The sequence below is a fragment of the Rutidosis leptorrhynchoides genome, chromosome 2 (assembly GCF_046630445.1).
Source record: "Rutidosis leptorrhynchoides isolate AG116_Rl617_1_P2 chromosome 2, CSIRO_AGI_Rlap_v1, whole genome shotgun sequence".
Classification (NCBI taxonomy): domain Eukaryota; kingdom Viridiplantae; phylum Streptophyta; class Magnoliopsida; order Asterales; family Asteraceae; genus Rutidosis; species Rutidosis leptorrhynchoides.
The window spans coordinates 97053692-97069628 of record NC_092334.1 but is presented as its reverse complement, the minus strand read 5'-3'; the positions used below and the strand labels follow the sequence as shown (position 1 = coordinate 97069628).

The window sequence follows — 15937 nt, the reverse complement described above, 5'->3', positions numbered from 1 at the left end:
TTAGATATGGATCCATAGGGTTTGACATCCCCACTCGGGCTAGTAGCGCTAGCATTTAACGGGTGTTTAATACTTCGTAAACATACGCACTCGTCAAGTGTACTTTTAGGGGGTTATAAACGTTAAGTTAGTTACCAAGTGCCCACGGTTAAACATATACTTTATCATATTGTTTTGAAACGCTCTTTGTAGCACTGAAATCTCGTGGCCTACCTTACATTACTATTATACTTAAACTATATCTCACCAACCTTTGTGTTGACGTTTTTAAGCATGTTTTTCTCAGGTGCTTAAGGTTGCTTGCTTCCGCTGTTGTACTAGTCATGCCTCGTAGACTTCCGATGTGCTTTACTAGAGATGTCACCGCATGAAATACTTTATTTTGCATTCAAACTTTAATACTTTTGAAACAATGATTTGTAACGACCTAAGGGTCATGCACTATTATCTTTGCTTCTATTCATAGAAGCATACTTTTGATGTAAAACATTCGACGTTAGTTATGACGTCACCTTTTATCATGAATGCAACTTGTTTTGAAAACGCATATAGTGTTTGACCTTGTAATGATCCTGTTGTTGATGGTCCGTACATGTTGATTTAGTACGGGGCGTCACAGGTTTACTAATTCTTAGGTTACCAAGCAAAAGAGGCATATTCGGCTTCGATCATTCACCCATATAATGTAGTTTCAATTACTTGTGTCTATTTTGTAAAACATTTATAAAAATTGCGCATGTATTCTCAGCCCAAAAATATAAAGGGTAAAAAGGCAAATGAAACTCACCATACTGTATTTTATAGTAAAAATACATAGGACGACATTGAACAAGTATTGGGTTGGCCTCGGATTCACGAACCTATATCAATTATATATCTATTAAAACTTATACTTGTAATCAAAAAAATATATACATTATTATTAGTAATATAATTTTTAATATTAATAAACTATACTAGTATATCTTATTAAGTATATTCATTTTATATATTTTAATAAATAAGATATAAATATAGTTTTTATGATGTATATTAAGTATATCGTTATATGAATATCATTTGTTAGTTAACTTTATGAAAATATTAAAAATAAGGGTAATAATACTATTAGATTTGATAATAATAATAATTATGAAATTTTTTTATAATTTGATAATTTTAATGATACTTATAATGTTAATAATAATGATACTTCTAGTATTAATGATAACGGTAATAAAACCGATATTAATAATACCTATAAAAATAACCATTTTATTACTAAAGATATTATTTTAGTAGTAGTTCATTAAACGATACTTATGTTAATAATAATAATAATAATAATAATAATAATAATAATAATAATAATAATAATAATAATAATAATAATAATAATAATAATAATAATAATAATAATAACTTGATACTAGTACTAATATTAATGATAATAATAATATTTTGGGTTAGTTTTTTGTAATAACAATAATAATAATAATCATAATCATACTTATCTCAATGATAATAATAATAATACTATTAATACTTAATGATATTACATAATAATTACTAAAATGATAATAATAACAATTTTCCTAAATAATAATACATGCTAGTGATAATAATATTAGTAATAACAATCTTAATATTAACTATAATTACTATAATTGTAATAATCATAATAAGTAATAAATAACAATGATAATAATTATAAGTCTAATAGTGATAATAATATTAATAATGAAAATGAAAATATAAAAGTGTATACCCTTTCGAAAGCCTTTCTAAAAAGAATTGCCCATGACGGGGCTCGAACCCGCGACCCCTCGCTCCCCCGCTAACACTCATAACCATGTCACTGCCAACTGTTTTTCTGAATAATCCCCATTCGATTTATTTATAACCCATTTCCTATCCCTGATATATCTTCTTCTTCCTTTTCATACTATTCGACCAGGAGCCAACATAACCAATTCATAATATCAATTGAGATTTGTAAACAAACAAAATAAGGCTTGAATTCAATTGAGTTATCATAACAGAAAAGAAATCGATTACCTATCAGTGGCAGAAAAAAATGACGCGAAGAACATTTTACCCAAACTTTGATTATGAATTAAAGGCATGTTTCTAACATTAAATTAATTTTTGTTTTGGGTTTAGAGACACAATGACACCGAAAATAACATCTGTAAATTAACAGAGAATTTATTAATAATAAAAACAAAACAATTGCAGGAATGAAGAACACGAACAAGAACTCAAACAACAATCCTACAATCTAGACCGTTTCAGATTATAATTTCAACATGAAAAAGGTTTAAAATTACCATTAAAAACTTTCTGAGTTGTTAATTTAATTTGAAATATCAACATGAATTCGAATTTTGCCCAGAATGCTTCGTTTGACTTTTGAAACTGTAACTTTGACCTCAAAATCCTTGCTTGATACGAAAATTTGGAATTTGCAATTTCACAGAGAGTTTTAGCGAGAGACTACTAAAAACCTTGCATTTATACATTTTGAAATAGCTTTCAAATTCAAGCTTTTGATTTAAAGGTTCAAGAACAGGGGTCGGCTATAATAAAAATAAATTGATTTAAATTTATAATTAGAATTTGTTCAAAAATAGTTGTAATTGTTATCGTGGATGAAAAGTCGATTAAGTTGTTAACAATTTGAGAGAAATTGCTTGATTTATGGCAGTGAAGAAGTCGACAGTTTGTATCAAGAAGACAAGAACAGAAAAAAAAGTAATAAAAGTTGAAAGGAATCGTTAACTGATTTTGTCTAATATTGTTACCAGATTCGATCTGTGATTCAGTCAACAAGACAAATTTTAAGAGTATGAAAAGGATTGGAAACAATTTATGGATATGCCGATCAGTTTTTATCATTGATTTAGTATTATTAATTAATAATTACAATTATATTAATAATAATATAAATAATAATAATAATAATGATAATAATATCAATAATACTATAATCATAAATAAAATAATAATAATAAAAATGATGATGATCATATTATTAATAATAATTTTTAATGATAATAAATAATAATAATACTAATAATAAGAGTAATGCCAATATTATTGATATAACAAATTATACTTATCAAATTTCATATTTATATATTATGTATTAAGTTAATAATATTAATAATACTTATATCAATATTAATAATAATAATAATAATACTAATTATAATAATACTAATAATAATATTAGTAATAGCAATACTATCACAATTTATATATATCAAATTCACATTTATATATTTTATTTATATATTTAAAATAATATTCATAATACTAGTATTGACATTAATATTGAAAGTAATAACAATATTATTATAACAATTATAGTTATAATTGTATTACATATATGTATTATTACTTATGTAATAATAAATATTCATATAGTATATCATATAATAACTCCTATTGATTATTTAATATTTCTAATATATATATATATATATATATATATATATATATATATATATATATATATATAATACAATATATTAGAAGTCATATATGTTTAAATATATGTTCACTTTTATTAATTACATAATGATTCTATTTTATTATTTTACTTTATTAACTCAAATGATTAAGTTATATTTTATTAATTTAATATATATATATATATACACTTATATATATATATATATATACACACACACACACACATTGTTATTTACACATAATTGTTCTTGAATCATCAAGGATGGTCAAAGGTTTAAGTGTAACCATGTAAACAGTTCATAGATTTTGAGATTCAATTAAATAGACTTGCTTATCGTGTCGAAATCATATAAAGATTAAGTTTAAATTTGGTCGAAAATTTCTGGGTCGTCACAGATATGATATGTCAAAACCTTGTATACGTGTCCCGATATTTGAAGTGCGTAAAATAAATAACAGAAATTAAATGATGATAGATAAAATTGCGAGAATATAAATTGCGATAAATAAAATGTAACCAGTTAGCTAGGAACAGTTAGCTATGAGCAATTAGCGTGGATTCTTAACAAAGTTCTTCTCATAGTTAATTTGTTTGTTTCTAACAAATTTTATTTTATCCAATGTTTTCTTTATTATGCCACTTGTTGGATTCTGATAGGTAAAAATCCAAATATGAAATTGAATGAAAAATGGTTATTCTGCGATGAACGGATACGTATATCGGTGGTTGTAAATAGGATAGTAAATGACTGTTGAATTAGATTCGGAGGATGTACAGTGTAACTTATTAATGTGAAATCTAAATATTTCTCGGGTATTACCTACCCGTTAAAATATTTTTACCATTAACAGTTTGTACAAAAGAATTTTTAATTACAATCTTTATGAAAATATATATACATATATATTTTTCTCAGATGTAATCATAGATTTAATGAGTCAATATGATATAAAACTCATTTGATTTACCGTTAGAACAAGAATATATAATCTCTAAAACATTAGAGATTACATAATCGCCATGTCGAACGAAGATAAATGATGTAGAACAATTCGCAGATTGATGATTATGCTCGAGGTACATAATGAGATGTTGAGGTGTATGATGTTGAACTTGGGTTGTTGGTGGTACTGGTATTGATGTTGGTGATACTGTTGGTGCTGGTGATGTTGCTGAAGCTGGTAAGTTTTGCACCATATTCTCCAAATCGATTACTCGAGCGCGAAGCTCGTTGACTTCTTCCATTATTCCAGGATGATTGTCTGTCGGAACGAGCGGATGAATAAGGTTTAGAATTGTGGATAAAATATAATCGTGGCGAGATACTCTGGAAATGAGTGTGAAAATGGTGTTTCGAATGGGTTCGCCGGTAAGTGCTTCAGGTTCTTCGCCAAGAGGGGAATGTGGTGGACGGAAGGGATCGCTTCTTCTTGTCTCCAATGATTAAGTAGACTACGAACCCATCAGATGAATTGGGGATGGATGATTGGTTGATTCATTCTGGTGACGCTGCTTTCGGAGCTTAGGTGAACATCCATGTCGGAATAGCTGTCGGATTCCGAAGAACTTGAACTAGTGGCAAGTTCCATTTCGTACGATTGAATAAAGGATTTTTCGATATGAAATGATTTTCGGCTATCGACTGGTATTCTAATTACATAGAATATCCGTATATATAGAACAAAAGACTTCGTAGATTACGGAGGTATTTACGGCATATAACAGGCAAGTCTACAGTAACATATACGCTAAGATATGAATTTTCAGATACGCTAAGATATGAATTTTGTCTATACACTATTCATGCAGTCAATGCAGTAAAACATGTCTAGGATAAGAATGATAAGTAGGTAATTTCCTACAGATGATAAGTAGATGATTTCCGACAAGAAATGATAAGCAAAACTTTTGACATGCAGACACAGTCGAAGTCCAGACCCATTAATGCATCTAAACAACTATCAGTTAGACACACTAATGCAAGACCTGGTTCGCTAAGACCACCGCTCTGATACCAACTTTCATGACCCGTCCTAATCCATCTGGATGAATACATTACATTTGGTTACATCGCGAGGTACTTTAACTCTATATGATACATTTTACAAACATTGCATTCGTTTTAAAAAGATAAACTTTTATTTCATCGAAAGTTGACATGCATGCATACCATTTCCTAATATATTTAAACTATCAATGACTTGATAATATTCTTGATGAACTCAATGACTCGAATGCAACGTCTTTTGAAATATGTCATGAATGACTCCAAGTAATGTCTCTAAAATGAGCAAATGCACAGCGGAAGATTTCTTTCATACCTGAGAATAAACATGCTTTCAAGTGTCAACCAAAAGGTTGGTGAGTTCATTAGTTTTTCATAATCAATCATTTTCAATAATATAATAGACCACAAGATACTCATGATTAGAAAACAATCTGTGCAGGTCTATTCCTGCTGTAAAATCATTCATATGAAGAACACCGGAACCTTTCAAAAAACTCACCAACAGTAGCTAATGCGTAGTGCAATGACAAAATCATCTCACCGTGGTAGTTAATACAATATAATTATTACAACGGGGGCTAATGCGTAAGCAATGAAAAATCATCCCTCCGAGGGTAGCTGAAACGGGGGATAATGCGTACGCAATGCAAAATCATCCCTCCGTTACCAACTAAAAGTCGACTATAATACAATACAATACATCGGGGGCTAGTGCATGCGTGCAATGCAAAATCATCCCGCCGATGGTAGTTAAAATGGGAGCTAATGCGTACGCAATGCAAAATCATCTCTCCGTTAACTACTAAATCGAACCTCTGACTCCAAATAATTCTATCATAGAATGTAGTTTTGAATATTTGTGTCTATGTCGTCAATCATTTATAAAACAGCGCATATATATTGCAAAAGCATTTAAAAGGGGAGAAAATGAAACTCACTATAACGTATTTTGTAGTAAAAATACATATGACGATATTAAATAATGCAGGGTTGGCCTCGGATTCACGAACCTATATCATTCGTATATATATTAAAATATATAATGAAAATCACATAGTTTCCTTTATATATTAATTATGTGTTTGTAGTTTATATAATTTATATTAAATTCCATCCAAAATATATACTTATATTATATCTTAAAGTATATGTTATATATATTTATTTTATATATTTAAAATGATTAAAATTATACATTTATTTATATTAATATATCCATATATATATATATATATATATATATATATATATATATATATATATATATATATATATATATATATATATATATATATATATATATATATATATATATATATATATTTAGTATTATATTACAAATATCAAATTTGTTGTATGTAAGTATTTATATAAGAAATGTTAATATGTCTTTTATATAGTTATCTAGATCTAGATTATTAATATAATTGTAGTATGTGTAGTAAGTAGATTTTATGTACCAAATATTTATTTGTTAAAAATGATAGTTTTGATATTAATGATTAACTAATAATAGTTCTACTAATAATAACTTCATTAATAACGATAATACTAATAATAAAAATGATAATGATATTAATGATAATACATATGTTAATAATGATTCTAATAATACTAAATAATGATACTAATACTAATATTAATGATAATAATAATAGTTTGGGTTATTTTGATAATAATAATAATAATCTTAATCATAATAATAATAATAACAATCTTAGTATTAATGATAATGTCAATAGTTATCCTACTTAATAATAATACTACTAATGATAATAATATTAGTATTAACAATAATAATAATAATAATCCTAACTGTAATTATAATCATGATAATAGTAATTATTGTAACTAATACTTTTATTAGCAATAATATTGATAATAATAATTATATTACTAGTAATAATAACGTTAATTAATAATAACAATAATAACAATAATAATAATAATAAAAATAATAATAATAATAATAATAATAATAATAATAATAATAATAATAAAAATAATAAAAATTTAGTATTAAAAACTACCTCACTAGCTTTTTCTAAAAAAAAATGTCACGAGCAAGGATTGAACCCGCGACCTCCCGCTCCCCCATAAGCACTCATAACCATCATGCCATTTCTGTTTTCTCTAATTTATTCTCACCCTATTTGCATTTAACCCGATTGTCTGTTTCTGTTTCTATTTCCATTTCTTCTTCAAATCAAACCAATCGATCAGAGTTCGAGCAATCATAACAGCTAATGTAAAAATTGATTTATATTTGTAATTTTGAACAGAATCGTTCTCCATAGAGTGCTTGAATTAATTTAAAACAGAAACATAAAAAGAATAAAGCTGTATCAGAATAAATACATGATTATGAACCAAAAATTGATTCTAGAAATTAAGATCATTTCAGTTGTTGATTTCTACATGAAAGAGATTCAAAATCATTCATAAAAACTTTTGAAACTGGTAATTGAACCTTAAACTTAACAGGTACCTCGAATTCGAACCTAGAACGATGTTTGACTTTTTATTTCAAAAAGTTTGACCTCGAAATTAGAAATCGATAAAAGGAATTGGAGGTTGAGATTTCACAAAAATTTTGCTTGAAGGATTCCTAAAAAGACTGCATTTAAGGATTTTGAAGTTAAACTCGAAATTGAAGCTTTTTAAAAAAAATCAAGAACAGAGTCGTTTAACTGGGTTTCCTCTAATTTCAGTTTAATTCACCAATTTCAATGCTGAAAATAATAATAATTGTGATTGTTAATTTGTAGAGTATTGTCGCGTGGTATCTATTAACACTGAAATGGATTTATTTATAGTACAAACACTTCGACAATTAAATCAATCCAGGGAAGCAAAAAATAAAAAATAAAATAAAAAGAATAAAGAAGAGAACGATGGCTAACAGAATTTGGCTATGACTGTGGATTGAGATCGACTAGTATATCTATTACAGACGGGATTTATGATTCGATTACAATGTGTAACAACTTAGTACGATTTTACCTGCTTTAAATATTATATTCCATTAATATAAATAATTAAATAATATATTAACATTACATTAATTCTAATAGTATTTATAATTAATAATAACAAATAAATAATAATAATACTGATTTTATTAATTATTAATAATATTGTTCTTAGTGATGTTAAAAAAAATATTAATTCTGACAATAATAGAATTAATAATAATAATAATAATACTTAGTGTTAATATTTAGTGATAACAATAATAATACTAATTACAATAGTACTAATATTTTTATTAACAACAATAATACCACTAGTAATAATACTATATCAATTTATATTTAATAATTTATTCATACCATATTTCATATATATATATATATATATATATATATATATATAATCTTGTATTAAAATTAATAACATTAATGATACAAATATTAATATTAACATTAATAATAATAATAATGAAAGTAATAATAACATCACTATAACAACTATATTTTAACTTGTAATAAGATTTCATATATTAACCTTACATATTATTAATCATGTAATACTTATGTTATATAATAACATATTCTATATATAATATATTATACATATAATAATAATTATACATAGTAATCATATAGATTCATTTTAAATTACACTTTATTGTTTTGTATCTTATTTTACATATTCGAATCTAATGTTTATTTTAAAATTTCGAATTATTATATTTACTTTCATTTATATATATATACACACATTTATTTACACACAATTGTTCGTGAATCGTCGAGAACAGTCGAAGGTCAAATGGATATATGATACAGTTCAAAGATTTTATGACTCAACATTACAGACTTTGCTTATCGTATCGAAATCCTATAAAGATTAAGTTTAAATTTGGTCGAAAATTTCTGGGTCGTCACACGTTAACAAACCCGAACATGTTTTATATTTTTTGACAGTTTGATACCAAGATATGAGGACTTTAGTTACCTATATCATGTACTGAAAAAATATATAATACTATTGTGATTATGCTATGTATTTGATCTTCATACCATAATTCCATCACTTCTGCATAAACTTGCATCCATAAAATCTTCAGTCAAAATTCAGCATTCATCACAATGTAGTGTGCATGATGAGTAAAATAGTCACTTCCAAAACAGCCCTACAAACTCAAGATCAAAAAATCTAAATCGATTATTCTCACTTATCAAGTACTCGAACATAGGTTTAATCCGTTGATACGTTCGTAAGATTTGTTTATATTAATTAATGATTACCTTTTAATTGGCCAATAACCATGTCTACCAACAATAAACATCGTAGAACGATGCCTCTACACCTTCACGTAAAACATTTATAGCATCACATTCTACAATTTCAACATTGACATCCACTAACAAATGATGATTTTTTTTAGTATGTACCTAAATCATGTAGAAAATGGAATTAATTTAATATGTACATACGTCAAAAGCTCTCTTGTTACATGTATTGACTTTGGAACGTATTCGTAGCAGATGATGATTTGTATTTTAGTTTGTATGTTTCAAACATATTTTTTGATTTTAAAACTATCAATATCAATCTCTGAAAAGTAAAAAAATAAAGGAATAGATCAAATTAAAGATAAACAATCATATACCTTGGTTATGGATGATAATCTTTCTAAATCTAGTTCGTAAGTTTCGAGCCTAATTTTTGATCGAAAGCAAACAGAATCGTTGATTAGTAAACAAAGTAAGAAACAGATCAAATTAAATATAATCAATCGTATACCTTGCATAAGGATGATAATCGATCATATAGAAAATAACGATTACATAAAAGACGAGGCATGGAGCGTGTAGTTCATGTTGATTTGATTCCAGAATTATTATTTCTCCGGTGGATTCTGATTTAGGAGGTTAATTGAGTGGTAGATGTTGTAGATTACAATTAAATATGAGGGTATTTTAGTCATTTAACAAGATGATTAGCTAATCTAGTTTTTTTATTAGCTAATATGCAAAATGAATGGTTGTGATTAAAAGTTAGTCATGATCCTATGGTCATAAAAGTGTTAGCTTCTTTAATGATGAAAGATAATGATCCTCTTATAATGTTTAAAAGAGATTTTTAATATATTCGTTTATGGTCATGAACCATTATTGTTTTTTTTAAAGGATATTTTACGTCCATTATTATTTTTAATTATTGTTTTTAATGTTAATTATTGTTAATTGTTAATACTAACTAGCAGTTGCGCTCCATACGTAAGGTTGTTGCCAAAAATACTACTTTGTCTAAAAAATAAAAAATAAAAATTAGTGACATGCGAGTGCAGGGGCGGAACTGCTAGTTAATTGTAGGTGTTGAATCGTACATGGTGCCAATGGTATGCTTACAACACCAATTACCATCCAAGCTAAATAAAACAATTTTATCATTCCAGTACCACTAACGTCATATATAAAGGTTAAAACATGCGAGTGTAAACAAATAAAAAAAAATCAGATGAACAATAGATTTGCTCTATTGATTATAAGAATGTCAATTTATATCTCTCTCTAACTTACACAAACAAAGATCCAAAAAAGTCAGGTATATGTAATCTCGACCCTGAACCGAATACAAAATCTAGACCCAGTGCCAGACTTGTACTCGAAAGATCCTTATTACTACGAAGTACTAACTGTCAGGTTAACGCAATCTTCTCACGGGTATTTTAGATCCCATTATTGAAAATTTGAATACGAAATATTTGAATGGTTCTTCAAAAATGAATTTTAGAAGAATTATACGTCATGAGTTAGGATTGAAGGAAACTTAGGGCGGAGTTCTAACTTACGAGTAGCGGATTGTAGTAATACTAATATTATTATTATCATTGTCTAATATTGTAATTAGACGGGTAAAGTATATGAGTTATGATTTTTTTCGAATGTACAGGGCGGATATGCGGGTTTTTTTTTATTATTATATTATCTAAAATCATATCTTCGGATCCTCAATAAAATTTAAAATCAATCACATACCTAGCCCTAAAAATAAAAACATAAGAAGACGCTATCCCAAACGCATTCAAAAATATATATTTTTGCCATTATGCACAAAATTAAATATAAATTAATTTTCCCTCGTTGACCTTTTATCTTGACCAAGGGTAGCACAAAGCAAGTTGTAGTCCAATCGGAATCACATATACACTGCCGTTGGACTCCCCGTAGTCCCTCCGTTCCACCGAATCCCGTGGCGGCCGGGCAAATCACTGCCGTCGCCACTTTCCTCTCATTTGCCCTAAAATATAACTTTCTGAAAACTATAATTTGCGTCATTAATTTTAGGGCTACAAGGTAGAAGAACCTGCGAACCGCCAGGTCAGAGCGATGTCAGACCTAGACCGGCAAATTGAGCAGCTAAAGAAATGTGAACCGCTTCTAGAATCTGAAGTTAAGGCTCTTTGCTTGAAAGCAATGGAGATACTTGTTGAAGAAAGCAATGTTCAAAGAGTCGATGCTCCTGTTACTGTAAGACAATTTTTCTTCACTTCTCATTGATTATGGTTTAATTTTGTTTTATATTTTTCTTAATTTGATTTGTATCTCTAATTGTAAGGTTCTGTGTACTTGTAGTTTAATTTGATTGTGAAAATGAGTATTTTTGTGATAGTTTGTTAATTAGGTTTTTGAAATGCTGAAATCTTATTATTTTTTTCTTTTACATTTTTTCTGACCTGCTGAATGCTATATTTGTGGGCCTGTTTTAACTATGAACATTGACACTCGCTTAATGATCTGATATTTGATATATGAGTTAAGCATTTAAGTAATGATGCAGAAGTTAGGGTAAATAGACGTTGTAAGATGGAGATGAATTTGGTTGGGAAGACATCTACACTTTAACAACCCACGGTTTGCAGTTAATCGTGGATACACGATCACTTTATACTTAAGATAGAATTAAATATAAACGAGATTCAACACATTTGTATTGCTTGATTTTATGGGAACTGGAAGTTTAAGTTTTCAAGTGAGGTGCTGTTTTCTTATTCTATTAGCTTTATTTATCTCGATGTATTATTGCTACTTTTCTCTCGAGAAGTGTGAAATCATACCTTATAATCGCTGTTTGATAATTGGCCTTTTTTTCATAATGCGATGCAAGTTGTAACTAGTGAGGTACTTTAATTCAAGTTTCTGAGTTGCTATCTTTGGTACAATATCATTCATGTTTTTTTTTCTTTCAAAAAGATGATTCTACACTTCATAGTTTCTATTCTTTTTTATATTTTATTCGTCTCTTGAGCTTGTTACTCATGCTCGTGGACAAATAGAAACCTCTATACGGTGGGTATATTTCCAATGCCCACTTCTTATGTATACACTTGCATGTGTGTGTGTGTGTATATGAGTATGAGTGTGCATATACACACCAATACATGTATTTTAGTTACTTGGAAATGGTTTATATCATTCCTATAAAATAAAGGCGTTATTGCGTAGCAAGTTGTTATGACATCATCAACAACAACAACAACAACAACAATACCCAATCCCACCAATGTGGGGTATGGGGGAGGTTGATCGTAGACAATCCTTCCTCTATCCTAGAATAAAGAGCGATCATTTCTCCACCCCGAGTGTAACACTCCCAAGAGTAGAGAAATTCCTTTCTCTCTATATTCGTCAGATAGACAACCAAATGACATCATCGTATTGTGTATATCAGTTTGAATCAGATTCCTGCAACTTCGAGTAAACAACCAAATGATTAATACCAACTACTATTATGATTGTTTCATTGTTACTAATATGATCACACTTGCTAGTGGTCTTGTACCCTGTTTCTTGGTTAAATTTACTGTTTTTTTTTTCCTTTGTGAAGCACACTCTCATAGCTTTCTTTGTGGTGTGTTAGATATGTGGCGATATCCATGGGCAGTTTTATGATATGCAAGAGCTTTTTAAAGTAGGTGGTGATTGCCCAAAAACCAACTACTTGTTTCTTGGGGACTTTGTAGACAGAGGGTTTTACTCTGTAGAAACGTTTTTGCTTTTGCTTGCCTTAAAGGTAAAGATATGTTGCAACATGATATATTTTGTATGTTTGTTGCTATTCTTCTTTTGTACTAGGTGATCTCTTTTAGCTAAACAACTAATAATGTAATTAGGTGAGGTATCCAGATCGGATAACACTAATTAGAGGCAACCATGAGAGCCGACAGATCACACAGGTATCTTATATTTTACAGTATATACATACAAAACTTGTTGTAAGTCGCGTTCTGTATTATGTGCAAGAACTTACATTAACTTTTTATGCTAGGTCTATGGATTCTATGATGAGTGTTTAAGGAAGTATGGTTCTGTCAATGTTTGGAGATACTGCACTGATATATTTGACTACCTAAGGTTTAAAAATTGTATTCATGCATCTAACACCATAATTTATATACTGCACTGCTCACATTATTATAAAATTTTCAATTTTACAGTTTGTCTGCTATCATTGAGAACAAAATATTTGCAGTTCATGGTGGCCTATCTCCTAATATCAACACATTAGACCAGGTTTGAGATTGTAAATTGTGTATTAACTTAACTTTCTTTTCATTCTTCTCACTTTAAAAATCTGTTATTGTGAATACTTTGTCAGATTCGGACAATTGACCGAAAACAAGAAGTACCTCATGAAGGTGCCATGTGTGATCTGTTATGGTCAGACCCAGAGGATATTGTAGATGGGTGGGGTCTGAGTCCACGTGGCGCTGGTTTCTTGTTTGGTGGGAGTGTTGTTACTTCTTTTAACCATACTAACAACATTGATTACATATGTCGGGCTCATCAGTTAGTAATGGAAGGTTATAAATGGATGTTTGATGATCAGATAGTTACTGTCTGGTCAGCTCCAAATTACTGCTATCGGTAAATTCACAAATCTAAACTATGAGAGAACACCCACTGTTTTCCCTGCTTAATAACTGTTATTATTATTATTTTTTATTATATGTGAAATTTCGTGTTGTAGGTGTGGCAATGTAGCTGCTATTCTTGAGTTGGATGAGAACCTTAATAAGAAGTTTCGTGTATTTGAAGCAGCCCCACAGGTATGGACAGTTTGACAGATATGTCCCTATTTGAGCATAAAATATAAGTATTATGAAATATTGAAATGTAGCTTGGTATATTGAGGCTGTAGCATTTGAAAAACCATTACCCACACCCAATGTTACAACATCCAACTTAACATGATCCATTTGCTATTCATAGCTCTTTTCTGAAGACTTACAAGGGAATTAATGGACCTACATTAGTAGATATGTCAAGATGGGTGGGTGACAAATCAAAACAAGCTCAGGTAGATACGGGACAAATTCTAGTACTGGTTGAATGGGTGTTCAATGTTAGGAGCTTGGACTTTGGTCCACATTCAACCCATTTGATCCGATTGTCCTTTTTTCTGAATCTCACGATCACCGATATATCATGTCGGACATTTTGTACCAATATTCTGTTAATAACATATTTGGTAGAGTATTTTTTTCTTTTTTTACTACTTTAAATGTATATCTTTAATCAGTAGTCAACTTTAAAGAAAAATGACCAAAAAGTGTTGGTGAGTCAAATAGTCCGACCGGATCGTTTTTTGTTTTGTAGATTCTTTATGTCTTTTATAGTCTTAGGCACATAGCTTATATGGATATGTTGGTAAAAATAATACAAACGAGCCCATGTTGACTGACTTTCCCTTTTATTTTCCTGTGTTTACTTTGAACAGTTGAACCAAGATGGTCTTGACACGATTCAATGACCAAACTTACTTTCGAGTTTTTAATGTTACTTTTTTTTTTTAAACTGCAGGATTTAAGAGCGGCACCTGCTAAAAAGCCAGCACCGGATTACTTCTTATGATTGAAGAATTTCTGTGATGACCATGGTTTCACTTAAGGTACCAAAACATCAATACAATGTTTGGTTCATGAGTCGGCAGCAAGAATAGTTACATCACAATTCTTTGGGAAGTCGCATCCCTTGGTGAAATTTTGTTTTGTGTTTCCATACCTTTTTGGTCATATTATTGATTGCATTTATACTTGTTTGTTGGCAGTATTAGTGTGTATCAATTGTGCATGTACAAGGTGTTTGTATTGGTCAACTATAGGCACATACCTTCAACCCTCATATGGGTCATGAATTTCCAAATTGTTTAGATTTGAAAAAGATTGTGTATAAAGTTTTCAACACCAACAGGCTTCTTAGCCATCAGTTTGGTATATTGGTCACTGATTTGTTGAGCCATAGTTTGAATTCAGTTTGTTAAATGTTTATCATCTATAATTAGGGTCAATTTTGCTACGTTAGCAAAAGCAACGGTGTATCTGAGCGTCATTTTTGTTCTCGTAGTTTATATTGAAAATGATCAAGTTTAATCATGTGTGTTTACAATCTAGTTTCCTAAAGCCAGGTAATAATATACAACGTTGAACATGCAACGGGTGTCCGATCTTCCCCTCAGGT

General features: G+C 29.0%; 1 protein-coding gene across 1 annotated transcript; it reads left to right on the top strand.

Moving 5' to 3' along the window:
* The first annotated feature begins 11573 nt into the window (after positions 1 to 11573).
* On the top strand, positions 11574 to 15718 carry LOC139891198 (serine/threonine-protein phosphatase PP-X isozyme 2-like). The gene is made up of 8 exons (XM_071874149.1): positions 11574 to 11947; positions 13338 to 13490; positions 13591 to 13653; positions 13746 to 13831; positions 13915 to 13990; positions 14076 to 14344; positions 14448 to 14526; positions 15281 to 15718. Exons 1-8 carry the CDS (start codon positions 11807 to 11809, stop codon positions 15329 to 15331), a joined length of 918 nt encoding a protein of 305 aa, XP_071730250.1. The 5' UTR covers positions 11574 to 11806; the 3' UTR covers positions 15332 to 15718.
* The last annotated feature ends 219 nt before the right edge of the window (positions 15719 to 15937 follow it).